Below are 27341 nucleotides of genomic sequence, written 5' to 3' on the forward strand. Positions count from 1 at the left end.
ATATATATATATATATATATATGTGTGTATATATATATGTGTGTGTGTGTGTATATTTCCTGTAGTGGCTTATGCAGCTACAGGCTGGGCCACCTTGCAGGCAGGGTACCCTTCACTCTTCTGTTCTTACCCCCAAGCAGCTTGGGGCCCTTTGGGTGGAAGTAGCCTCCAGGAATGAGATGTTTGTGCTTTTTCCACTGTGCCCCACTTCCCCTCCCCCTGCTATGCCTCTGCCCGACACACACAGATGTGTAATTCCCCACCTGGAGGTACAGCATTTCATGTATACTGTCATTTTTCCCCCCACAGACAACATCCTCAGTGTTGACACTTAGACCCATGACTGTTCTTGTTGCTATTAAATTTTCTATTCCTGGCTTAAAGAGAAATGAAGGCTTTGATTTCCATGGCTGCCAGACTTCTGGCCCATCCAATAACACCATTAGAAGGCTTGCAGTTGCAGTGAAACCATCATGCTGCTTTTCTAGCTGGCATAAGCAAAACATTTGGAGTAGTTAATGTGTTTCACAGATATTCATCACTTGAGTACCCCTGCAATGTTATTCGAAGACCCGTTAACAAAACAGCCAGAATTTTAACATATGTCCAGAATTTTCTAAGTTGGTTGCTTTGGGATACTGTAGTATCAGGTTTTGGGTTTGGTGGTGGGATCCCACTTACAAATGGATGGGTATGTTCAAGGGATGTTATTATTGTTAAAGCATAAAAATTAAATGTCAGAATTCAGATTGCTTTAACGTGACCCTTTTGCATCTCTGTGTTAGGCCAGTCTTAGAAGTGGAGGTGATTTTCATTATGACAGTGCAAACAAGCTGCAATCAGCAGGAGATCCAATTTACTAGATGTTGTCCAAACAGACAGCAAGTGACAGCTTCCTGCCCCAAAGAGCTGACAGCCAAACTGTATGAAATGAACAGTAGCAGAGAATGAATCCGTTATCAGTTTTAAATAAATAGGTTTTCTCAGTCTGTCAGCCATTTCATGAGTTCCTGCCAAAGTGTTTCCCTCTTGCTGACCCATCCAGTCCAACTCAGCTTGGCTCCCTTCGTCATTTGTGACATCTCCTATGATTAACCCATTCTCCTGTATTGATTGCCATCATCTGTGTTTGTAATGCATTAATTGTTCTTCCACTTTTGCTCTGAGGGAATAGTGTCACGTGAGGCATCTAATAAGGTTTTTCTTTCCAGCCTGTCCTATTAGCACTGGCCAGCACATGTTCCCACCAGTTACCAGCTGCAAAACCTCTTTCTCCAGTCTTTATCCACCCTGTCTTAAGCCTGTGGTAGCTTTAATACCTTAATATTAGTCAAGTCTTCCTCTTTTTTTGCTTTAATTAGTTAAATTTTGTGTTACTTAATCTTTTGCACACACTGTCTCAGACTGAGAGCCATGGAGAAAATGGTGACTTGTTGCTTACATGAGAGTAATCACAACTTTGTATGTAATTCTGCTTGGAGGAGGAAGGCTCTGCATCCTACCATCATGAGGCAGACTTCATAGCGATACTCAGGTGCCTTAATCATAGACATCCAGTTGCCAAAGATGTTTGAGGAGATGAGGTCCTTTTGGTTTCAGTGAGAATTTCTGAAAATCCACCCAGCTTTGCTGAGAGGCACACACTTGGGTTAAAGGGTCTGACAGTAGGCATCATCTGGGTGTGAAATGTTTCATCACATGATAATTCGGAAACCTAAGCAGTTCCACAGCTTGTAATTTGCATACAGAGCAGAATTCATGGGTTTTGGAAAAAACAAGGCTGGACTTGCACCAATATGGGCTGTGGGACTGAATTCTAGATGGCTGCCAGGCACTATCAAAACACACATCCTTGATAATTTGTGAAAATCAATTTGGCTGTCAACTATAGCCTCAGCCCCAGAACCAGTGTTTTTCTGTACCAAATGGGGGCAGCAAACAAAACTACTGGATCTAGAACTATAAACTGAGGGCACAGATGAGCATGTCCTCAGACAGAGCTGTCACAGTTTTGTGGGTGCCACCATTGCCTGGGACCACTGTGAGGGTCATCTCCTGGGTGCGGGAAGGGAGGAGATGACAGGACACACTCTGTGTGGTGGCCTGAAAGACTGGTTAATCTGTGGGTTTGTAAAAGAGTGAGGATATTGGGACACCTGATAATTTTCCAAGATTCATAACTGTTCAATGTGTTGTGAGCAGAGTCAGTGTCATTCGGGAATTTATTGCTCTTCTCTTGTGCTCCTGGCCTGGAAGCCTGGTGTGAAACTCCCCAAGGGTTGGATGAGTTCTTAGAGCACTTGGGAGATACCAGACACGGACAAAGGTCTAGGACCTGTAACTGCTTAGGTAAGTGTCCTGCCCATGAGCTTGGATGTATGCATAGGTATGAACTGTGGGGTGGGAGGGGTCATGAAGTGTTCTTCAAAACCCTTGGCTGGGTACCATGTTGAATCCCATGCGTTCAGCCTCACCTGGCAGGCTGTTGTGGTGTAGGGTTGATTTTTAGCATGCTTGATAACAGTGTTTTGTGCTCCTAGTCTGTTTGGGAGGGGATTGCAGCTGGAATGGGATTTCACATCAGCAAATAAGTAAATACTGCAGTTCAAAAAAGGAATGCTTATTAGGAGAGTTAAATCTCAGTGGTATTTCTCTCTGCTTTTTCTCTTCAGCACCTCATTGTGAACATCTGGATTAACCTTGAGCAAATCCACTGAGTGTGTTGCCTCGGTTTCCCCACATGTCAAAGTAGGATAACTTAGCTACCTCACCAGGGCATTTGTTACACTTAATTAATGTTGTAATGTGTCTTTGGTTCCTCTGATAAAATGTGCTGTGCGAATGCTAAGTTGTTTTTACAGATTGGATTGTTAATTAAATGTGCACATATAAATGATTTATTGGCATTAGAGAACTAAGACTTAATAATTCAAAATATTAACATCAAGGTGGTTGAGTCAATTTTAAGCCTGTATCATTCAGCTTTTTAGAGACTGAAACTAATGGCACTGCTAGAGGAATGGAAGCAGGAGCTGGACCAGCTAACGGCTTATTTTGTGGTATTTCTAAATGGGGACTGATTTAACAGGATCCAAAATCTGGTGCTGGCCCAGAGAAGCCACTGGCAGCATCAACAGTGTGCTGAGCTTCATAGAGCATAGGAGATGTGATCTAGCAGTGATCCCTCTTGCCCCAACTTAGAAACCATTTTTCAGCCTTCGGAGGAGTGTGCTCCAGTTCAGCACAGCAGTTGACATGCAGTATTAGCTCTTGTGTATCAGGAAAAAACATGAAAGGAAGGATATCTGGGGTATGTGTGTATCTGCAAGGTGGATGACGTGGATCACCTTCTCCTGTTGAAAGCTCCTGGCCCAGCAGTGATTTGTTCCCAAAAGCAACATGATGTTTCAGTCTCTAACCATAAGGCTTCTGCCTCCTTATATTCTTCTCTCCTCTGTTTTTTATCTAGGCAGATGTTAGAGATGGATGCGGGAATGAGCTGTAGTTGACAGCCTAGACAGGGACCAGAAGAACACATATGTTATCCTAGTATAGTAATAAGTTCAGGGAGCTAGAAATACAGACCTAAAGAAGAGAAGGTGGCTTCTGGGAGCAGATACAGTTGGTTGATTGGATACTGTCACCAGAAGGGAAGGTTAACCATCATCTGTTTTCTTTCTGAACCCAAGAAAGATGTGCACATTGATGTTAGTGCTAGTATGTTGGAGGCAAAGGGGTTGGAAAGTAAAGGAAACTGTCTGTAAGCTGGATTTTCAAAGGTGGATTCACAAGGGGAGGGAGGAGATGAAAAGATGTATATGGTGCTATAGAAGAGGCAGTTGAAACTCAAGAATTGGAGTGCTCAAACTAGGGTTTTGATGAAATGCCACGCAAGGGACAGTGATCTCACAAATACAAAAGCCCTGAAGGATATGGGACAGATGGTCTGGGAAAGATGAAAGCGTTCTTGCACAAACTAGGGAATTGCTGATTCAAGTGTGAAGAGGAATATTTGAAAGAGGGAACTGAGCAACGGAGGAGTGTTGAATACAGTTGAGCTGGAAGAGAAAGCTCTGACTTGGCAAAAAGAAGGAAGAAGAATAGGGAAAGCAAGAGGGATGGGAGAAACACATCGTGCATGTGAAAGAAAGAGGCATAAGAGAACCAGCTAAACATGAAGCAGGGCTTAAATTGGAGTTTGCCCTTCACAGTACGGCAAGGAGTGTGTTGTAAATTGAAGAGGACTGAGGAGCAGGGAGGTGTGGGAAAGAATGTCTTTTAGCATCTCTCAGGAGTTTTACACCAGCATCCATTCCTTCCCAGTGCAGCAGCTGGGAGTGGTGGTCCTCACTGTGCTTCAGGACTGGGCTGTGTAGCACTCATGATAGGCTGTGATCATAGAGTGGACTGCTCGTCTGTCTGATTTGGGGTAGTTTGGACTGAAAAGGCTTTTCACATTCTACTGATTTCTATTTACAGCTCTGGTCCCTGATGGTTTGCCATTGGTCTGCACAAAATCAAGAACTATCAGATTTAGGTCACATTTCTGAATACTCTCATGCAGATTGGTGGCCATTTCTTCAGCTCACACATTTTGTTTCTGATGAGGGTTTGGAAGGGAGGCATAAGCAATAGCGATAGTAACGACAGCACCCCGGGGCTTGATTTTGCCACATACAGCACTGATGGGCAGGGCAGCATGACCTTGGTTAGGGAGAGATTAAATTCATCACCTCCAGCATGATGTAATGACTGATGGCAACAAACATTAGAAGAGAAAGGAGGAAAATGTATTGGCAGTAGGAATGCAGGTCTTGGACTGTGCAGTTGTCAAGCAACGTATGGCATCGTGTTATGTAGAATTGCCAAACAAATATTTGGGAGCTTTAAGTATTAAGAGAATAAATGATAAAAGCTGTTTTCACTAAACTAATGCCTAGCCATTTTCTGTGGTTTTGCAGTATTGATGCTAATGTGTTGCATGTTTATGTATATGGTTTTTGTAGGCTTAGTGCAAGCTATATTTATACACTGCTTCTGCTTTGTTGAAGGCCTTGAGCACGTTGTTTATGGGGAGCATCTGAAATCCCAGGATATATGACCGTAGGAACAAGTAGCTGTAGAGCCCATGTCACAGAGCAGTGGAGCTCGATATTCCCACATTTAGAGGAGGAGACAACTTGCCCTTTGGGAGAGGGGGGGTTAATGCTAACATAATTTGGTTTTAACATATGTCTCCCTACCTTGCCTGATGGGGAGTGTGCAACAGCTGTTAGAGCTTTGCAGTAGATGCAGAACAATAAGTGTCTGGCGAGTTATTCTCATCTTGATTTCTAAATAAATTAGGTGCTCATCAAAACCAGTTTTGTTCCAGAACAACTAAATTATAGAGGCAGTTGCCTGCAATGTATCAATGATTCCTGGGATGGGCTTTCCTGGCTGCCTCTCCTGCCTTTTGCAGAGCTTTCTTTGACCTCTTCCCATTAGTTTTGTTGGCCTCCATTTCCATCTTGAATTCAGAAGACAGTGTAGAAATAAGCGAATTGGTGCCTGTGTGCAGCACCGTACATGTGTGTATTTCTATTTTCTTCTAGCCTGGTCTTCAATTGCCTTGTTGATCTTGTTTTCTTGAGAGCTACATGCTGAAAAGAAAGGTCATGCTAAGAAAAAGTGATTTCTCACTTGGCTGAGAGATAGCTTACTACTTATTTGAGTGTGTCATTGGAGCAAGCCTTGGACTGCTTTCCTCTAGGCACCCGTGTGCTGTGAATACAGAGACCTGGATATATATGATAGCAAATAAGCTTCCAGTTATACATCATCATCTTGTGCTGAGTTTGGCCTGAATAGGAGTAGAAAAATGCATTAAGTGTAAAATCCAAAAATGAGAAGACTGCTTCTTCAGGGAGCAGAAAAGAGGGATATATTAGTGTATTGAGAGCTGCAGTTAGAAAATACCAGATGTAGAAGTGTCAGAAAACTTGATAAAAGCATCCCTGGTACAGAGGTTAAAGTCTGGAATCGCAGAAAAACAAGGGGAGGGATTCAAGGAGATGTTAATTTCTACCTGCACACGTTCCCTAACAAGACTTCATCTTGTGCAGAAGCTGCAAGCTCTGTGTGATGTAGGGTGATGAAAACACTAATTTGTTTGAAAGCTTTTCTCCCCTTTATGGTGTGTCCATGAATTCCTATGTGAGAATAAACTATATGCATGTGCATATGATTGTAGGCAAGTTTTTTTACAGAAAGTGAGCCAAAGGAATGCCATCATGTGTAAATCTGTGGGCTTATGTGTTAAGAAAATACCTTTATTATGCTGTGTGAGTGTAATTGTGTAGCATCTATAAACTTAAAACTAAAAAGATTGTGTATTTGCAACTGGATCTAGAAGGAAGCACAAACAACACTTTTCAGATATATCGAGTTGTTACTTTTGAGGGGGGGAAGGCAGATAAGCCTAAGGAGGCTTTATCTCTGTGTGTACAAAGGAATTACCTTCAGAATGAGATAAAAGTAGAGTTTCTAAGGATTAAAAGACATGTTTTAGGTATACATGTTCTGTTCCAGGTTTAAAACCTAAAAAGTTGGGTGTTACTGCTCCTGAAACATTTTGGTATGACATCTTTTGTGTGTAAGACCTTGTTCTTTAAAGAAGTGCTAAGTTTAAAAAAGTAATTAATTTCTGCTTAGGCCTGATGTTCACAGTATCAATAATAAATATTCCCTTAAAATTGTTCAAAAGGGATTAGTGTTAGGCGAGTGTGATGGCATATAGAGTAAACTCTGGTACACCAGGAGATAGAGGGTTGTGTACCACTTTAACCATCCCACCATGCACTGTGATAATGAGTGTATCACAACAATGGAAAAAAAAGAAAAAAATTTAGTGTGCAGCACATTGTCCTGCTGGGAAGAGATCTAATCTAGTAGTTTAGCTTTTAAAAATCTCTTGATTTTTGTACACTGAAGGTTCATTCTGTTTTCTAGGTTAGAATTTTCTTTGAAAAACAAAAGCTGACTTGAGTCATACAACAAGAAAATAACCAGGTCTCAGGGGAATTGGAGTGAAAAGTCATTAGAATCTGCTAATTACAAGATGAAGAGCAGTCTAGCAGTGGTGGTCTGTGGGGAACCACTTTCACATATTTTGATGTATGAAAAGACTTCGCGTGTGATGTTGAAGGGAAAAGTTGTGGTGAAATACATCTTGCAGATGGTTTGCAGCTCAGTCTTAAAAAACAGCACCTGGGTAATAGTTGCCATCTTCAGTAAGGACTGAGTAGTTTTCTGTACGAACAGCACTAGATTTAGTTCAACTATATACTTTTATTCTGCCTATAAATAACAGAAGACAATGGCCACTTCAGTGCAATCTTTCTCACTCAGTATATTTTCCTATTGTATCAACTGTGCTTAATGAGGCTCTAGTTCCTTTGAGTAAGTGTGCAGGGTTTGCTGGCAGTGAGTCCATCTGCTTGAAAGAGAATTGCTGACAAACCAGCCATTTGTTAGCAAAAATGTCTGCTTGGGTGGGAAGGTGAGAAGTTGTTAATTTAAAATAAGATCTGTAAGAATCCTAACTGTGAATCCATAGAACAAACCTAGCTGAAAATCAGAAAATTCATGCTTACCTCAGTGATGACTGCACTGGAAGTTTGAGGCGAATATGCTTTATTTGTGCAGAAGGGGGATACCAAAGAGGCACAAACTGCATGGTCTGTAATTATTTATAATATTGTGAAAGTCCCAAGTAAGATTTCCAGTCTGAGTGAACATGTGCGCACATAACTTGGAGATACATCTTGCTTCAACATTGACATCTTTATAATCCTAAGGAACAATTTCTTCGGCTTGTTGTGTTATTGCTGGTATCTGTAGAAGGTAGGGGAGAGTGGAAAAGTAGAAAATAAGTCTGTGTTGTATCATTTCTCATGTAGCCAAATTTTGATCCTTCCTCAGCATGGGTCCTGCAGGAAACACCGTTGGATAAGTTTGTTTAAAAGTTAGTTTTGTTGGGCTAATGACACAGGAGTGTTGCTACATCATTTACGTGTTAGTGTATGCGGTCAGAGTCGTGGTTGTTAGCTACCCACTGCAATTCCCAACTTTCAAGGGATCTGACTGTTCCTGACAAGACTAGCTTTCACAAAACTACTGCATTTACAAACTTAAGTGTACATTATGTTCACATATAAATGTTCTGATTTCACAGTTTCACGCCCAGTGGGGACACCTGAGATGTTTCAAAGTCAGCATCCAGGTTCCTCTTGTGTAGACCATGCTCCAGCCTTTCCTTCAGTGTGAGCTTCTGAATTTCACTTTAAGGATTGATGTATGTGGGATAGCAGACAAGGAATGGTCTCATAAAGGATTATATTAAGGGGGGGGAAAAAAAATGTGAGTGATTTGTGCTTCTCTTGGCTATTTTGAGCCCCTTTGGGACAGGCTTTCTATTTTGTGTCAGGAAAGGAAGGCAATAAAATACCAAGCTGTAATTTTGCACAAGCCCACTGGCAAGGGCGATGCTTAACTCCTGGAGCACTGTGGCTGAAGGTGGGTGTCCACAGTGTCTCTTTTTCAGTGAAGAGGTGTGGCTAGACCTGAGCCTTGCAGTTCCTGGGAGGATGGGTTTACAGCTTAGCTAGAGGGTCTGACTGGAGCTTTCCCTTCCTCTGAAGAGTTGAGTCTGCTTGGATAGCAGTGTGTGCCCCAAAGGTGATATGTGTGTGTAGTTTTAACAGCTGTCTATGTGGGGTGATGTTCATTTAGTTCCACCCTCCCGCAATGTTTTCTTGCACAAAGATGCAAAGAAAGAGTGGAAGAGCTACAACCTCAGCTGTCTTTTACTCCATTTTGCACTGAAGCATCTCCGACAACTTTTCAGTTGCTCAGCTGAGTTTCCTCAAGCTTGGTCAAACAGCCGGAGCATTTCCAATTATCTTAATGCCGACTGCTCTTGCATGAATACCAGCAGTCAACTAGACTTACCTTCTCTTCCCTTCCTTCCCTGTATAAATTGCTCCCCAGAGCCATTCAAATACAGGGCTCATCTAGGAGGGAGGGAAATCAGTGTGCTTCAAAATCCAGCTGTCACTGGGTGAATAATTCCTTCAAATGATGAATGTAGCAGGTATCTCATCTATTCAGGAAGGTCCTAAATTTGATTTTGTTTTTCCTTGCCATCAAGAATGTGCTGCAGAAATTTCTTCTTTTGGTGCAATCAATGAAAGTCCCTTCAAATCCCAAGGGCAAATGCTCCTAAGTTCCTGTGGGTCGACCAGTTGTGTTCTTCCAGTACCACATCCAGGAGATGGAGATGTGTCAGCTTCAGGACAGAGGTGCTTCTCTCTGGTCTGTCTTTGCTTTCAGGACAGATTTAGTTTCATTTTTGCATAATGCCTACCTCCATGTGGATATGCATCCACTCTGTAGGCAATAACAAAGATTTGTGGTAAAGTCCTTCCCAATGTCAAGGAACTGTCCTTCAGACTTCCCATAATACTGTTGCTGCAGTCGAGGAAAAAGTTGGCATGTGTGGAACGTTGTTCATAAGTCTTAGCACAAAACTGCAGCCCTGTAGCATCGTAGAGCAGTTCTGGACCTGCACCCTGTATTAATCTTAACATGAGTCCTGAAATGCACCTGCATTTGTCAATTAATCTTTCTATATTCATATGCAATGCCAAGGGACAAGACGATGCATACTTTTGACATCCCCAGAGCCTTGCTCTTTTCTGTTGACTTAACAGGACCAAAACTGTTAAGCTATCTGCTGTCGATTTTATGGCTGTCCTGGGCTTGTGGGGATGGCACGTTATCTCACTGCAGGGGATGCGAGTGCACCACACTATGTCTCCACCAATCGCTCCTTATCTGTCTTGATGTGTAGAGGAGAGGTTGCCACATTTCATCAGGTAACGCAGTCGGTGGCTTTCCACTGGGGTGCAGTAATACTTGAGATAAGCAGCTGCGTAGAACAGAATGCTGTTGCTTGCCAGGCAGTAAAGCCTCATGTTTTTGTTGTGTTTGTCCTTTTTTTTTTTTTTCTTCAATCTTGTTTTAGCAAAGGCAGCTGGCACCTTCTGCCTCTCCTGTTAAGAAGGGCTAAAGCTGCTAACCACCCGTAGGAGGAGGTGCATGCGTAGAAGAGTAATTTTAATAACTGATTTCTTCAGAGCAGGATTACTCAGTCTGGGTGGATCTTCAGCATACTCCCTGCCTCTGCTTTGGCAGTTTCTGGCTCCTGCAGACAATAAATTTGGGAGGGATGAGGAAAGCCAGCCTTTCAACCTTCTTGCCCTGTGTAGAAACACCAAGTGATTATGGTAAAGTAGAAAATGAACATGCAGCCACAATGGATGATGATACCCCGTTTTTCATGCCTGAGATATCTAGATGCTTGTACTGGTGCAGTAGGGGAAATAAGTATTCAGCCAGCTAAGTGGTCGTGGTGGTTATCTTTTGAGGATACAGTGACTCCATTCAGACATGTCCTGGCAAAAGGATTGGTTCAACATGCACACAGCTGTTGAGAGTTACAAACCTACAGACCTAAGCAACTTCACAACTTAGGTGTTTAATGTGTTGAAGGTATTGTTTGTTTTATAGGCAACATGAAAGGAAGAGAATTGTTTCTTTAGAGGATTCAAAACAAGTCACTTCGCTATGTTCTTAGGGAAGCAGTGCTAGTGTGCCTTAACAAGCAAGTCGCTGTTTGTTCAATGACAGATTTGGTGCTAATTTTGCTGCTGTCTGCTCCCGTTTGTGTCTCACGGTTGTGGATGAAAGCAATGGAGTGGTGATTAGCTCAGACCCTGCTGAAAAAAAACCCAATGGCTTCTGAAGAGCAAGGAAGTGAGAGTATATTACCCTCTAGCATTTTCATTTTATTTAGCAGGTAAAACTATTCATTGAACCAGAGTTCATTTACGGTGGTACCCCAGCAGACTGCAGCATCAGGATGAATTACCAATCACTCACAGTGCAAACAGGAATTATTCAGATCCTGGATCATATGTACTCAGGAGTTCAAGTCCCTCACACTACACACTAGATAGCTGCTGGTTACTCTCCCTTGCCTCCAAAATACTATTGGGCATCTCTGTCCCTGTTTTGGTCCCCAAATCACATTTATATCTGCATTCCCCCTGTTAGGTTTTCATTTTAATGCTGTTACTAGAAGCTGAGCGGTTCACAGGATTAGCCTCTTAGCCACCAAATTAATGGAAATTGGAGTACATGCTCCCTTTGAGGATATACTTCCTTTTCAGGAGCTTTCACTTGGAGGATCATTGGTGAGATAATATCAGGAGTCTTAACTAATCCCCTAATGATTGTACTGGGGGTGAACAAATCTATCTATAACAATTAGCCCGGTGGTCTACCACAAGGCTACTCTTACCTGATAAGTGGGGTTTTGTGTTGAAAAGGACTTTTCTCCCTTTGCTTCAAAGCTGGTGGCTATGCAAAGTCCTGAACCTCATGGTGCGACATCATGCAACTCTGTTGGGGCTGGGTCGAGCTGCCTTTCTGCTCCCTTTGGAGCATAGTGTATTCTAGTCACTGAGTTTATTAAAAATGTGTGTTAAGTGATGGGATAATTACAGCAAGTTTGTCTGAAGATGGATAGCAGCAGTGAGAGAAATTGAAAAATGTGTCTGAGAAAAGATATCAGCTGGTTTTAGAGGAAAACGGTTCACAGTGGGCGGTTTGGCAGCATACACTACAACTGCTGGTACAAGGACGGATGCAGGACACCAGTCTGGGTGGTTCAACCTCAGCATCTCCAGAGCTGTTGCCCACACCTCAGCGCTTACACACTTTAGGTTTATTGGCACCATGTCATTCCTTTGGATTTCCCTCTGCACAATTTTGGTTTGGGAGGGTGCGTCTGCACTTGATGGTCACCTCAGGAATGCAGTCTGAAGAGCAGGGGCTGTTTCCCCCAGTTTTTGCCTGGGGTTTGCCTGACTGATGCAGCAGCTCTTTAATTTTCAGGCAACCAAAATATCTCTAAAGGCAACTCCATCATTTGACAGGAGGTAAATGCTGCCTTTCTGCATAAAGCAGGGTTGGAGCCCTCTGTTTATATTCACTTTCAAACTGGGTGTATCTGCTATTGTTCTCTAATCTCTCTTCTTTGTTTTACTTCTCTGAAACCTCTTGGCTGTGAGAGAGGTTGCCTGGCCTCAGAGTCAAAGAGGTTTTGTCATGGTGATTAGTTGGTTTAGTTAGGGCGCTGGAGATCTTTGTCCATATGCTGCCAAAAGATGAAAATGATTATTATTATTTGCCCACTTCACAGGGAGACTGTGAGGATTAGTTCATGTTTGTAAATTGCTTTGGAGATTTAAAGCTCTGTACAAGCACTCAGGATTATTGCTTTCTAATTCAAGGTAGTAAACTTTTATAAAGACTTTCAGCCTCGAAAGTGTCTTGGAAATAGGAAGAGTTAAGTCTCTTTGAAATTAGATATACTTTTAATGCATAAGATGAAAACAACTGCTGCTTCTCTGCTGCTCTTTCCAAAAAAAGAGGGAGGAAAAATAAAGCAATGGTAGATTGTGATAGTACCTCTTGTTTTTTTTGCAGGAGTCCAACGTGCTGATTGCTGCTAACAGTCAGGGTACAATTAAGGTAAGTTATTTTGTGCATCTCCTCTTTAAACACTTGAATCTGTTGTTAGTAAAGAGTGAGGTCAGAGAAGCCATACAGCCAGGAGAAACCACTAGAGGAGGTCATCCCAACTGTAGGAGTTTGTAATTTAAATGATGTATTTTCCTCTGGCACATGACGGAGCAAGCAGACAGTGCACCAGCAACAAAACCCAGTTAAAGCAAGGTGTAGAAATGCTGCCAGCAGCCATCCAGCACACAACATGTCTCTGTTGCTCCTTGGGGTCTTGGTAGCATGGAGCGCCTGACACAAGCATCTCCTCAGGCTCATCCTGGTTCTTGAGGCAGTGGAGGCTGTGCATTAACTCCCCCGTCCTCTGGCTGCTGCCGCCGACACGGGGTGCAGCACAGCTGAAAGCCGAGCTCCTGATGTGCAGCCGGCTGGAGCTATGTTTGAAATGAGCAGGGACGTTCCCTTGCTTTGCTTATTCCTGATGCCCAGACTGGCTGTAACAGACAGCAGCTGCCAGCACAGGGGTTTTTGAAAGTAGAAGCCTTCCCCGTGCACCAAAACACCAGCATTTTGCCAGGTTTTCAGCACTTGAATTAGAAGTCTTCCAGAGCATCTGTTCAATGTATTTCTATCCATGAAATGTCAAGTAATATGGAAAAGACTTTGTTCTTCTTCACGTGTCTGTCAGACAGCCAAGCAAAACCAGCACCTGCACCCAGGCTGGTGCTGATCCTCCAGAGGACCCCGTGTCTGATGCCATCCCAAATCATACACAGCAGCATTGATCTCCAACCATGCTTTTGAGGCTTGGTGGTTTATGCCATAAGCTTGTAGCCCAGGGCTCTGGCAGCTTTCTATAGCTGCTGATAAAAGGGTTTACTTGCTGTTTGTAAAGTTACACACTGGATTGGTACTCTCATGAAGCCAAGGTCCTCATCCTGATTTCTCCTCGCATCCCTGTGACAATAGCAGCTCTCTGGAGCCAGACTAGAGTTGTTGGTCAGAACGGTCCTGGAAGAATCACAAAAAAAGCAGGAATGGGGAGAGACCTGAGTGGTCCGTGTTTGACTGCGTGTCAAGATTTACTTTTTTCCTTTTTAGACCATGAGTGGCCTGGTTACTCCTGCTGTTGCAGCATGAGATGCTGTAGCCTCTCATTCATAGGCAATTTATTTAGCAGGCTTTGGAATTGGTTGCTTGTTGCTTTGGTCACTTCCTTCTTAGTAAAATGGACAAAATGCACAGATGCTTTTGATATCTTGAAGTGAATCCAGCAGCAACAGGAGACTGATGAGAGGTTTTGCTCATGCACTCTGCTTGTTAATGAGAGAAGGTAGACAGAGAAACGTGCAAACAGCCAGGGCTGTCAGAACACTGGTACTTCCATTTGCCTTTGGCAGCAGGCAGGGGGAAGGTGGGATGGTCTGGGAAAGGACTGGGTTTGCACAAACCCGCTCCAATCTGGAGGCAAATGCGAAGGTCTAGAACTTTCTGCGGTTAAACCAAACCAGCTTAATAAAGGCTGTGACAGCCCTCCAGCCACTTTACTTCTGCAGTCTCTAGAGCATGCCTTCAGAGACTGCTGCACCATCTTAGCATGGACAAGGGAAATGTGAACACGAAGGGCTGAGAGGACAAAATCTCTCATCTCCATTGTAAGTTTTCCAAGAGCTGGTTGATTGGGATGAGTGGAAATGATGCAACTGTGGATGGTTTTACTTCATGCTGTAATTTATCCTAGCTCAAGCAGATATCAAAATCAGGATCCTTGCCAAGTGCTTATTCCATTTGTGTGATACTATTGCATGCTGGTGAATAAAGGGTAAGAGGTGGAGACAGAAGGGTCAGTCCTGTCCTAGTAATCTATATGCTGATGTAGGAGAGATAATGAATGTCATAAATTCCTATTCTAAATGTCTCATCTTCCCTACTAATCAGGTACTGGAGCTGGTATGAAGGGTTTTGTCTCGAGGCATGAGGTACTTGGTCCTGCTGATATGCTACAGTATTCATCTGGGATCCTCAGCAGGACAAGAAACCGAAACCACCTTGATGTTCCTTCCCAAAAGCATCATGTCTGGGTTTTTTTTCATTTATGGACTTTTTAGGACATTTTGAGACACTGGAAACACCAGTGAACTGTCTGCCATCAACATTAACTCCACAGACTTTGCTGCTGCTGGTGGTATGGTTGTCTAATTTTTATGATAGGAAAACAAATTCTTTTAAATAAAAACAAAAAGGAATAATAAAATTTATTGAGCCACAAGCTGAAGCTGGAAGATTTTCTCTTGTTGCATATGGGAACAGATTTACTTGGGAAGGGAGATTACAGGATCACACAGGGCTGTCCTCAGTTGCACATCTCCAGTTACTTTCATCTGGACTGTCTTCATCCCCATTGGAAAAAAAAAGTCTCTAAGCCTTACCTGGACATGCAAGCAATTCACTTGCAATCTCATAATGATATGGTTCAGTTGTTCCTTTGATTTATTAATATTTTTTTAGATGCATTAAATGTTGGAAGTGTCACCCAGCTTGACATCTCTGGAGACTGAAGTCCTCTGGTCTTCAAGAAGAGAAGGGCAGCTTCACCCTCCTCCTGTCCTTACACCCCTGCCTTGGCCTGACAAACCAGCTCCAAAGGAGAGGATTAAGTTGTCCTCACGTCTATGTGATCCTGGGCCTTTCTGCGGCTTGATACCAGCAACATGCTGAGATGAGGTGACCTGCAGTTGCCTGGGACCTGGACTGACCTCACCAAGACGTTGTGGGATAATGATCTCCCTCCCACTGACCTGGCTGAGTTTGACTATCTCAGCTAGAGGAGGAAGCTTCTAGATCCAGTTACCAAAGCCCTGCACCACTTAATTGCCTGTGTGGTCTGGTTGCGTTGCCCCTCTTTGCACATCATGAAAAGTCAAGCATTTTAAATGTTGGAATAAGAGAGGGGATGGAGTTGGTTTGTAATGTGTTTCAGAGCCATGATATAAGTAGCCTTATTTTTAATGGTCATGCATATACTTAATTGTACATATGGAGGGGGAATAAACCATGATGCTAAGAGTCGTTGTTGTTTTGTTGGCAGGATAGCGGGGGGAGTAAGAAGGTGCAGATAGTCTTCACAAGTAGCAGTCACACTGAGCTGTCAGGATTGCTGCCAGAACTCTTTAAGCTTAAAAGTGGAATTGGTGGGTGTAGCATCTTTTCCTAGCTGTGGGTGGCAAAGGTGCAAAGTATACAGTGATACCTGTGGGAAGCGTTTCAGTTTGCAAACAGAATCTGAGTTTGTTGGAGTATGTGTCTCCCTTGTGCCTCTGAGGCTGGGATTGCCACGGGGGCTTCACTCTGTGTCAGCAAAGCAAGGCCCTGCTGCAGTCTTGGGCCACCCGTCAAGAACCCATAGCCAATGGCATATGAAAGGTGTCTCCTGTCCTCCCTGTGTTAAAAGCCTGATTCTGATCTTCCCAGGAGGACTAGAGTGTGTGCTAGCTTGTGTCCTGCTCTGAGGTCCTGCAGGTCTCCATCCTATGTGCCACCTGAGTCACTGTGGCAGAAGGAAACAAAATTTGTTCCTTCTGCCTAATGGCAGCTGTTTGACATGTCCCACTGAGCACCAGCTAGATCTGCATTTTGCTGCATTTGAAGAGAATTTGGTGCTGAGTGAAGCATCCTTTCCAGCGAGCCACCTCTGAAGGCAGGGCCAGCATGAGGAGCGATGGCCATCGCTCTTGTTGCTTCCCCTGGTTTCAGGTGTGGGTTTTGCCCAGCCTCTGGCTTGTTTATCATTGCCTACTAATTTATTTTGCAAGCTGCCATGGCTGCTGTTGTACCTGGCTCCATGGCACGCAGCAGCTGCTTGACAGGTGACCTCATTCCTTCTCTCCCTCCACTTGAAGATCCTGTGTTTTAAATTGAAATCACTCTGACAAAGCTGAGATCTTAAAAACAGAAGAAAAAAACCAGCTAGTTTGAATGCTGGAAGGTTACTCCTTGAATTAAACAGGCAAAACAGTTTAACATCGGCCACCTTTACTTTTTCGGTTTTCATTCTGTTTCAATCAAGATAAAATGCAAATTTGGTGTCTGGACCTAATTAGAAACACAGCAGCTCATAAACACCGGGTAATGGCATTTTTTGTCTTTGTCTCTTTGTCACAAGTAGTATGCTCCTTATTTTAATCCCCTTCATTTTCTTTCCTTCAGGTAACTCTTCGCAATTGACATATGAAGTCATGTATAATTACTTACTATAATCTTTTCTTTTTTTTAAAACAGCATTTGGTCAGTATTCTAGTTGCTGCCTCAACAAATGGTCCCTATTGGATTTTCAGCCTTTTTAGAGTCAAGGAGTGATTGAGTTTGGGAAGGACCTCTGGAGGTTGCCGATCCAACCCCCTACCCAGAGCAAGGCTTGCCTCAAAGTCAGATGAGGTTGCTCCAGAGCTTGGAGATGTTCACAACTCAACTGAGGAAGGATTGGAGATTCCTGAGTCCCTCTGGGAAGCCTGTTCCAGTGCTTAACCACTCTCCTTGCAAAAATTAATTGCATATGGTGGGCACTTTATTCTCATTCTCTTTTTTCAAAAGAGCAGGGTTACAAAGCCCTTGGCTTCTGCTCCAGAATGGTTTTGCCTCCAGCACTTGTGTCCCTGTGAGAGGTGTTGGGTGAGTCAGTTTTTTCTTTGAGAAAGGGAATTTAAAACTCTGTCTGGCCAGCCAGCCTCTTTAATTAATTTTAAAGCATTTAATAGAAGAGTAGGAGGAACATGCCTTAATGCTAAGAAGTTGTTCAGTGCTGGAGGGAATTGAAAATGATGGTCAAGGGGAAATTTAAATTAATATCAATATGTCAGAGCTCTTCACGGTGAGTGCAGATGGCTGCTAATGCCAGCGTTCAACCTGAGCACTGGAGTCTTGTTTGTTTAGGGTAATTTTGTTTAACTATGGAAGGTCATAACGACAGCAGGGGATAATTGGAAAGGCAAATCTAACTCCTTCCTTGCTCTGAAGTTCTCTTTCCTTTCTCACTGCTTTTTGGAGGTCAGAAATACCCAGCAAGAATCTGCAGCAGTCCAGGGGTGAAGCAGAGCATTCACTGCAGTGTTTGCCTTGAAGAAATCATCTTGTGTGTTGGCAGCGTCCACACGTGCAGGCAGCGGTGTTAACCCTGGCATCCTGGCTGGCTTCCAGCAGAGGTAATTGCATCTTACCTCCTGCCAGTCCCTGCCACTGCCCACAAAGACTCTTTTTCTTGAGGCCAACCTTGCAAGATCTTCTTGCTTGCTCTCCAGGATGGGTTTCCCTTTCTCTGTAACTCTAGTCCCCACAGCCTTTTGGTAATCATCACCACATAGTTTGCTTTAGTTTTGCTTTCAGAGTGAGCTGTGAAAGGATCCTTGAAGTGAGGGTCTTCTCAACCTTGACTCTGTTCAACTAGAAGATGGTGTTCTAAGTTTTTAATGTCTTCATAAATGATTGTAAGTGGTTGGTTGGGTTAAAGACTTCTTCCTCTGCTCCACTTGTTAACCAGCCATTTGAGTTGAGCAGATCTTGCCAGAAAAATGTTTTAAATCTTTCTAGCTTAACTTTCACACCTTAAACCTGGCTCTGGCTGATGGCTGGCCATCATTACTCAGCAGAGGCAGGACAAGAATTTGTCCTCTAACATCAAGCAGCAGGAAGAATTCTTGGGAGGGGAAAAAGGGAGCTTTTTGACATCTCAGAAATAAATGATGAGAAATAAAACTAAGTATGGACTTTCCTTGGCCAGTCTGCAGTGTGTGGGGAGAAGGTGGCTCCAGTTCTTCCAGGAACACCCTTTCAGGTGGAGGAGGGCTCTGCACACCCATCACAGCCTCTTTTAATCGGGCTGGAGTAGCAAGTGTGTGCAACATGGCCTGGTATGGGCCATGGTGGAAAATAGCCCGTGGGGGAGTGGGGAGAAAGAACAATCTTACCTGTGGTAGCTGCTTGCCCAAAGCCTTTGATCCATGCAGCGGCAAAAGCAGAGAGGCAGGTTAATTTTTTCCTCTCCCAGCTTCACCTTCTCTTAAAGGTGCTGCTGTTTCCCTGGTCTGTTGAGGGAGATGAGATAAACATCGATGCTCTTGTTTGACTCCAAAATGTGGTGGTGAGAAGCAATAGGACTGGCTTTCACCTGGAGACTTGCACAAGTAGCAGAGGGGCATGAGCTCCATGAGCATCTTGAACCCCATCATCCTCTCCAAAATCCCTCTGAGGGCTGGGGAACATGCTGTCACTTCATCACTTAAAATCCTTCCAGGCAGCCAAGTAAAATAATTTGGAGAATTTCAGAAAAAAAGAAAAAAAGTAAAAGCCGTTGTTAGGAGGCATAAGTAATAGCATGTGACAGCTGAAACCAAGCCAGCAGCACGAGCTCAACATGAATCCCAGACCAGTGAGTGCTAATGCACTCTCCTGGCCCTGCCTGCCTCCCCATCGCCCCTCTCTGTGCCAGAAGCCTTGCTGGGAAGGAGAGCAGCCCTAGGGGCTCTTCATTCAGAAATCAAATGTGTTCGTTTAAAGGTTACCTCATCGTAACCCCCTCGGCATCATAAGCCTCCCTCCCAGAGGGGGCTGGCCAATGCCACAGTGCTGTAGGGAGCCACAGGCATGGTGTTGGACTCTAATGGACCAAGCTGTGAAGGTGCTGGACCATCCCACATGTCCCCTTCTCTGGACTCTGCGGTGAGGATGGTGACTGCCAGAGGATGAGCAACTTGTGCTGCAGGTGTAACCCCATCTACTGCCTGTCCTTCCACCCATGAGATGTGTGGGGTTGGGTAGGGAAAATGCTCAGCAGCTCTGATTTGTCCTCAGGGGCCTTATTTTAAAAGTTTGTCTTGATTACAGTGCTTAATCTGACTTGTCAAAATCTGCATAAAACCGTTCAGGTGTTTAAGACGGGAAACACACTCTGCTCATCCTCCTTGACCTGAGCGGGAGCTGGTCTGAAGCCACCAGCCCAGGCCTGTCGTTCCTATCCCATCACCGATGTCCCAGGTCAGAGGCACATGCTGGGAGTGCTGCCTCCAGGGACAAGCCCTCACCCCCCAGCCCAATGCCAGGGCTCAGTTACCCATAAAATTATAGAGTTATTTTATATAGAGTTATTTTACATTTTTTTTTATAGAGTATGGAGGTTTAAATTGTTATTAAAGCAATTATTAAGAGCTGGTGGCTCCTCCTGTGTCGTAGGGAGACCAAAAAACATCCTGAAGCTGGTATTGATCTGCGGAGTGCCCAGTGACCTGTGACTTAATGGGGCAAGAGGGGGGGTTGATGGGAAGCGAAATGAGGCTGACCCCTCAAAGTCATCAGAGCATCACGCTCAAGCTGGCGCCAGCCGGGCGCCCAAACCAGGGCAAAGTGGGCCAAAGCCTAGCAGACCGCAATGGCACTGCCCCTGGCACAGCCCGGGCAAGGGTGAGTGGCAGGCTGGGGGCTGCGAGTCCTGCAGAGACATGGGACAGCCCTGCCCAGGCCTGGGGGGAAGGTGTGGCTGCATCCTAACCCCCTCCCCTGCTCTCCAGCTCTGCACAGAGGAGGACGAGGAGGAGAGCTAATTGCCAAGCTTTTTTTGATGCAATATGGTGGGTTTACGTTGCTGGTGACAGGTGGTGGGGAAGGTCTGGGAGCGCCACATCTATTTTGTGAAGTGTTAAGGAGCAAGTGGATGTTAGTGGAGAAGACATCCCTGTGTGTCCCAACTCACCCAAAACAAGAAGGAGGAAGAGAGGGAAACATAATTACAACCTCTGTCCCCCCTCTTTTCTCCTGTTCATTTTTTTCCCATAGGAGATTAATGGGAACTCTTTGTCTTCTAACATGACTATACCTTATGAATTCTCTGTTTCACCCTCATCCTTTAAATTATCCACATAATAAAATATGTATTCAGTGATTTCAGGTCATAATTTGATCTGCTTAGGGAAGAAAAGGAATGATGGAGGAGGGTTGCTGGCATGCTCTGCTCTCCTCCATTTATCTTTATTTATCATCTTTTTTTCACTAAAAACCTGTGTGCAGTCAAGTGATGGAATGCTGGTACCTGTGTGCTGATTCCTTTCAAAACAATTTCCCCTCCCTGGCACCCCCAGCTTGGCAGGACCAGGTGAGCCACCCTGTCTCGTCCCAATCCCCGTGTGTTGGCAAATACTTGGGGCCATCTCCATAATTCCTACCTTGCCCTTGCTACCTCCAGGCTTGGTTTTACCCAGCTGTAAAATGGGCATGAATTTGCTCCTGTGAAAACCCCAAGTATGCGATCGTTACTGCAGAAAAGTGGCTCTGCATGGGCAAGCTGTGGGAGCATGGGAAGCTCCAGGATGTGCCCAACCTGCTGGCAAAGGCAGGATGGCATGGCCTTATCCCAAGACAGATGTGGAGTTAAAGATCTTTCCTTCCTCTCTGTGGGGAAGCCATGGGGCTGCTGTACAGCACTGCAGCTGCCAGAGTTTCCTTTTAATACCCAATTTTAAGTCTAAATGTGTTTTTTAATTACTTTAATACACCCTTGTGACATCTAAAAGCCTTGTGCATGGTAATAGCAGCACTAAAGGGCATTTTGCATTTTTGAAAACGCCAGTAACCTGTAAGGCCCAATGTGGCTCAGGGATGCTGCACTTCCCACCGGAGCCTTGAACCTTCCTCTGCCCCATGGGGCTGGGAGGTGGAGGAGGAGGGAGAGGGAGCCCAGCACCATGCAGCCAGCAAGGGGACATCCCCAGCACCGTGTGACCCAGGCACGGGGCACCCCAGGAGTGCCAGCCTCCCACAGGAGTAAGGAGACAATTTGAGGGTGGTTTGGGGCCTCTTCTCCATGGGGAGAAGGATACCCTCCCTGCTTGTCTGCACCACAGGAACGATCGCCTCAAGAGCACGTTTTGCTTGTTTGCAATAAATTCAAAGTTAAAAATCCCTGTGTTTGGCGCAGTCCTTGGACAAATGTCCTCTGGGTGTCTGTTTTCCCCATGGCTGTTTTACGCAGTTATTTGTCTGTCTGCAAGCCTACAAAGCCTCTCATTTTGGGCATGCAAAGCCATTGCTTTCAGCAATGCTGGCTGGTAGGTCAGTGCTGCTGCCTTGGGGGAAGGCTTTTAGAATGGAGGTTTTAGGGGGCTTTGCTGCCACACAGATGTTGCAAGCCCCATGAGGCTGTTTGCCTCTTGCCTCCACTTTTAAGGACTATTTATTCTGGCGATGGAGATGCTCTCTGCGTGGCTGGTGCCACTGACAGATGAGAAAGCAAGGGCTCATTGCAGCGAGAATAAGGATGATGAAGTGTTACCACTGGCATCACTTACCCCAGATGGGTGGAGAGAGGGAGAAAAAAACAAATCTGTGCCACCCGCCTGGGGAGGGGACCTGTCTGGCCCAGGCATTTCTGAGCAGCTAAGGGGGGGCCTGGCTGCTGCACCTTCTGCTGCAAGCAGGGGCATGGAGGGGGAGAAAGAAAGTGAAGGCAGTGCCCCAGAGCCCCCAGTGTGATTTGCAAAGCTGGGAACCATTGTGCTTTGCCAAGATGAGAGTGGCTGGGCTTAAATAAACCCTCTTTTTGGCACCCCTGTGTTGGCCCCGGGAACAGGAGGAGATTTCCAACTTGCTCTGCAGGAGAGAATCTTGGCACACAGAAGAGGCTGGGTTGAGTTTTGCCAGCAGAGGAGATGCTCAACCCAGTGCTGACTCTCAGTCCCTGCCTGTTCATCACACCCTGCCTGCCCATCACACTTAGCCTGCCCCAGTCCCCTGCCTGCCCCAATCCCCTGCTCGCTGGTCAGGCTGGTATCCCCAGCCCAAGGACCATGGGTGCCACTTGTTGCTTTCCAAGTTTGTATTGTGTTTTGAGGCTGCGGGGTGACAGCACTGTAGCAAAGCCCTTGCCCTTGGGCCACAGTGCTGCCCCATAGCACTGCCCCATAGTGCTGCCAGCACAGCTCAGGTAGAAAGCCTCCTGCTGTGGTCTGAGCTCCAAGAGGGACCCTTGGAGGAGCCCTTGTGGGATGGCATCTCTCCCTCTACCCTCCCTATGGCCTGTGGGCCCAGGCACAAGCCATCTCAGATGGGATGGAGAAATATTTGGGCATGGGTCTGAGCACAGGTTAGCAGCAAAGCAGCTCATCCACCTGTAGATCAGGGTGAAATAAAGAGCATGGCTTCTTCCATCATGGCAACACCTCCATCTGAGGTGCTTTACTGATTTTAGGGGCTACTGAATGCACTGAGACACAGCTGATGCTGGAGAGGAGCAGTGAAATCACTGCCAGCTGCACCCTGAAACCTGCATGGGGCACGGCTTTGCAGCTGCTACCCCCTGGCAGCAGCAACCAACATCAACACTGCCCCATGGGCAACTGTCTTCTCCTGGGGGTCTCCCAGGGATACTCAAGGAGGGGCAGGTGATGGAGAGAATAGATGTGACCAATGCTTAGAGCCAGGAGGTGCACCATCCTCAGCACCTCTCACAATGAGTGACATGTCTCTATGCTCTCAGCAGCAAAGCTGTGTCCTTCCTTAAAACATGGAAATAAAAAAAATCCATTTAATTTCTCGTGTGCTCCTGGTGATCCCTAAGCACGGGTTTATTGGATGTTTTCCAGAAGGTCTCTTGTCCTGTATATACAGCCATGTCGGCTCGACCTGTCTGCTGCAGTAGTTAGACTTCACAGCGATGCCATGCCATATTAATATTTATTATTTGTGTATGAAATGTTAGACAAACTGTTTTGTCATTAAAAAAACAAACTTCCCTCAGCTTCACAGTGAGGCTGTTTGCTTCTTGCCAGCAAGGTCAAAGATGGAGACACCCCCAGAGGCAACACAGGTTGTGGCTGACAACGCATCTCCCACCTGGGCTTGCCTGCATTTCCCACATCTGGACCATCTCAAGGCATTTCTCCCTTGGAACCACAAACCCTGCCACTAAGTGAGCTCTTTACAGCAAGCTGGGGACAGGCTTTCCCTGCCCATCACGAGGAGGATTGAAGTCTTGGTGCTACAGGACAATAAAGCATAGGGGCTGCCTTGTCATAAAGCTTGCAACTATTTTGCAAGGCTGTTTTTTGGCTCCACCACCATTCTCCATGCCCCTGCCAGTGCTCACCTTCATTCAGCCATTGCATGATAGCAGATAATTTGAGGGCTTTACTTGTAGGGTAATAGATGCTTTTAAAGATTTGGGTTTATTGCTTTTGCGACTACAGTCAAACCTTTCTAATATCACTCCTGGTTTATGGTGTACTCCCTCTTATTATCCATGGACACGCAGCTCTGGGTGTGCTGCATATTCCTGGGGAAGCGGCTCGGGGTGCTGTCAGCCCCCCATGGCCCTGAGCATCCCCACCGTGGGGCTCACTGGGGCTGCAGTGCCCAGCCTGCCCCACGCCCAGGAAAATCCCTGCAGCCTGGCGACCTCTCCAGGGCTATTTAGCCTTGCTGGGCCTCTGTGCTGGGAAGGCAGTGCCTGCCCTGGGCTGTAATTGAAATAGATGGAATCAGAACAGATCAACGTCTAATTCCTTGCCTGGGTGAATGGAGACATATGTTTAATTTTCTGGTAATTCAAACTGGGAGCCCTGGCTTATTCATCTGTGTGCACGTAAGGATCACTGCTGCCAAGAGGTTGTTTCACTTTGTACATGTAGGTCCGCATAAAAGTTTCTCCCTGGGTTGTCATCAGTGGTGGGAGATGAAATAAAAGCCATTTCCCAAATACCTTCCACAAAGGCAGAGTTCCCATTGCTCTACACATCCAGGGGAAATAGCAGGCATGCTCAAAGTGCAGGGATGCGGGTGGACGATGAAGGTTTGAGGACTGTGCTGCGAGAGGTGTGGCTGGAGGGGAAAGATGGAAACAGTGGCAGCTCACTGCTGGGCATCTCCTCAGATGGGACCACACAGGGAAGGGATCTTGGGGTTTTCAGGCCAGTCCAGAAGATCTCATTCACTGGAGGGTGCTTTTCCCTAACACACCATGTTATTGCAGGGATGGACACCCCTGGGTTGTCCAGCTGAAGCTCAGTTCCTGCTGACATTAGCAAGACCAGGTCAGGAAGTGTGAAGGTACCTGGGCTACATGGGGGGTTATGGCCCAGAGCCCCAAACATCTGGAAGCAGCACGAGCAAAACAGAGGGAGAAAAAGGATTTGAAATGATCTCCCCGAAGTTTTCCTCTAAAATGAAGGTCTCTGGTTTTCCCCAGAGTGGTTCCCTGGGACCACTTCAGACCATCCATGCTCTCCCCTCCAGAGGTGTCCATTGGAAAACATCTTGTGTTGGCTACAAAACAAGTTAGTTTCTCATTTTGGGGGCATATTTTGCTCTGAAGTATGTTTAAGAGTAAGGATTTTGTGTTGCTCCTCAACTTCACCATGGGTTTCACTAAGGCTCCTCTTAGGCAGGTGGTAGGTGACAGCTTTGGGTACTGCTTGGCCCTGTTTTTTCTTTGCACCTTCACTACTACAGGAATTAAAGCGCAGTGGTTTTACATTCAGCCACCCTGCCCCAAAGAACCTGGGCGGGAAACCTCTCCTTCATCTGTGTTCATGGTCAAAATGCTGTGACTTTCAGGAATGTTGCCTTTGACTTTGGCTTGCAAGCTTGCCATCATGGCAGGAAGACAAAGGAGAGCATGACCTCCTCTTCTCCAGCTGCCGTGATTTCAGCATCTGAGGCAGGACCCAGCCAGGTCCTTTTGCCTCCCATTTTTTTTGGAGAAAGCCAGGATGGACATATCAGCTACTTCAATCTATTGCTTGCATATGGCTTCCTGGGTTTTTCCCATTGCCACAGTCTAACAAACATGGCTGTTGTCTTACTGGCACACCTGTAAAACCAAAGAGGAAGTTTTCTTCCTGCAGAAAAACCTCATTTCCAACTCAGGCAAGGAAAGTTGCCTGCCACCTCACTGGTGGCACCCATTGGGTGTAGGTCAACCAGGTTTAGTTAGTTCTGGTGTCTGAGGCCATCAAAAGTTGCTGTCTGCTCCCTTGGAGCTGTGGGTTTCACTCCATGTAGGATGTCTGTGCATGTAGGTGCAGGTATATGACTCTCTATACATCTAAGTGAGCACTTATCTACAAGAGCTGAAGCATCTCATCGGTATTTGTGGGCTTTACATGTCCCAGTGAGCTTCCATTTTATGGACGCAGAAGGTAGATTAGGCAATTTACCCAAAGCGATGGGGGGAAATTGGGAAATAAAACCATATCTCTGGCATCATGGATACTTTTAGGACCACCTTGTTACTGTGACTAGGGAAGGTCTGATTTAACTTACTTGATGGGAGACTGTCAGCTGATGGAGCAGTTGGCCAGGAAGATGTTTGAGCCACCTGTGGAAAGCGTGTCTAAAGTTGTTTGCAGAATTAGATTCAATTGTTCTTTTCAAATTTCAGTTCAACTGAAAAAAAAAAAAAATCTTCTACCATCAACAATGCTACTCACCATTGAGCAAAAGCTTTCAGATGCTTATTATTTTGAATATTTAGGTAGGTTCTGCTGTTAAAAGGAATTAGAGCTCTCCAAATATGTTAAAATGTACAGCCTCTTTGGCATCTTTCCCACATTATTTTGGCTGAGTGATGGTAATTGGGTGAATTTGTCAGGAATTCACAAATGACTTCACTGGCTTTCAACCTACAAGAAGAGCATTCAATAGAAAATTTCTCCTGGCTGTATTGAGGCAGCGACCACTGGGGATGGGGGCTTGTTTGCCCTGTTCTTGGTGAGGCCAGTCTCTGGATGTACAGGAGCAGTGTGGAGTGCTGAACTCAGGTCTTTTTAATGAAGTCAAGTAAGGATGGGTGTAAAGATACCTACTGCCAGCTTGACCATTTATCCTTCCACTTCCCCACAGTCTGATTGCTGGTTGAAGACAATGTATAATGCAACGTGGCTCTCTTTCTCCATCCTGCTTGGGAAGGGAGCTGCGTGTAACCCTTAAAGAGGGACCCAGAATGAGGAGGGTCCTCAGCACCCCCCTGTCCAGACACCGATGTACAAATTGATCCCCAACCTCCCAGCAGGGTAGAAATTACCCCCCAGATCAGTGACTACTAATTATGCAGGAGGGGGGGTGGGGAAGATCCGAACTTTTTTATCTGGAGTTATAGAATCACATAATGGTGTGGGTTGGAATGGATCTTAAAGTTCATCTCATTCTAACCCCCTGTCATGGGCAGGGACATCTTCAACTGAACCAGGCTGCTCAAAGCCCCGTCCAACCTGGCCTTGAACCCTTCCAGGGGTCATCTACCACCATTCTGGGCAAACTGTGCCAGTGTTTTACCACACTCATCCTAAAACATTTCTTGCTTATATCTAACCTGAATCTACCCTCTCTCAGTTTAAAGCCACTACTCCTCGTCCCATCCCTACACCCCCAATCAAGAGTCCCTCCACCCTTTCTTGTACCCCTGGGGGGGTACTGGGGGGCTGATCTAAGGTCTTCCCAGAGCCCTCTCTTGTCCAGCTGAACACCCCCAACTGTATCAGCCTGTTCTCACAGGGGAGGTGCTCCAGCCCCTGACCACTTTTGTGGCCACACTGGTTTGCATTCAGAGCCCGGTGAGACTGAGGCCAAACTCAGTTGTCTCTCAGGGGTTTTTTTGCATGCTTTTTTGTTTCGTGGCCCCTTCCCCCCATCCCCCCTTCATCTTTTCCAGTCTCTTCGCTCCTTCGGGGCCCGAC

General features: G+C 45.5%; 1 protein-coding gene across 1 annotated transcript in view; it reads left to right on the forward strand.

Annotated features, from left to right (window-relative positions):
- COP1 (COP1, E3 ubiquitin ligase) overlaps positions 1-15696 on the forward strand; it is a 134171-nt gene extending 118475 nt beyond the window's left edge. Inside the window, exons 21-22 of the mRNA XM_026854021.1 lie at positions 12595-12639; positions 14569-15696. Coding sequence (XP_026709822.1) covers positions 12595-12639; positions 14569-14586 — 63 coding nt within the window. The 3' untranslated portion in view covers positions 14587-15696. The remainder of the gene's footprint in view (positions 1-12594; positions 12640-14568) is intronic.
- The last annotated feature ends 11645 nt before the right edge of the window (positions 15697-27341 follow it).

The sequence above is a fragment of the Athene cunicularia genome (assembly GCF_003259725.1).
Source record: "Athene cunicularia isolate RWA chromosome 8 unlocalized genomic scaffold, athCun1 chr8_part1, whole genome shotgun sequence".
Classification (NCBI taxonomy): domain Eukaryota; kingdom Metazoa; phylum Chordata; class Aves; order Strigiformes; family Strigidae; genus Athene; species Athene cunicularia.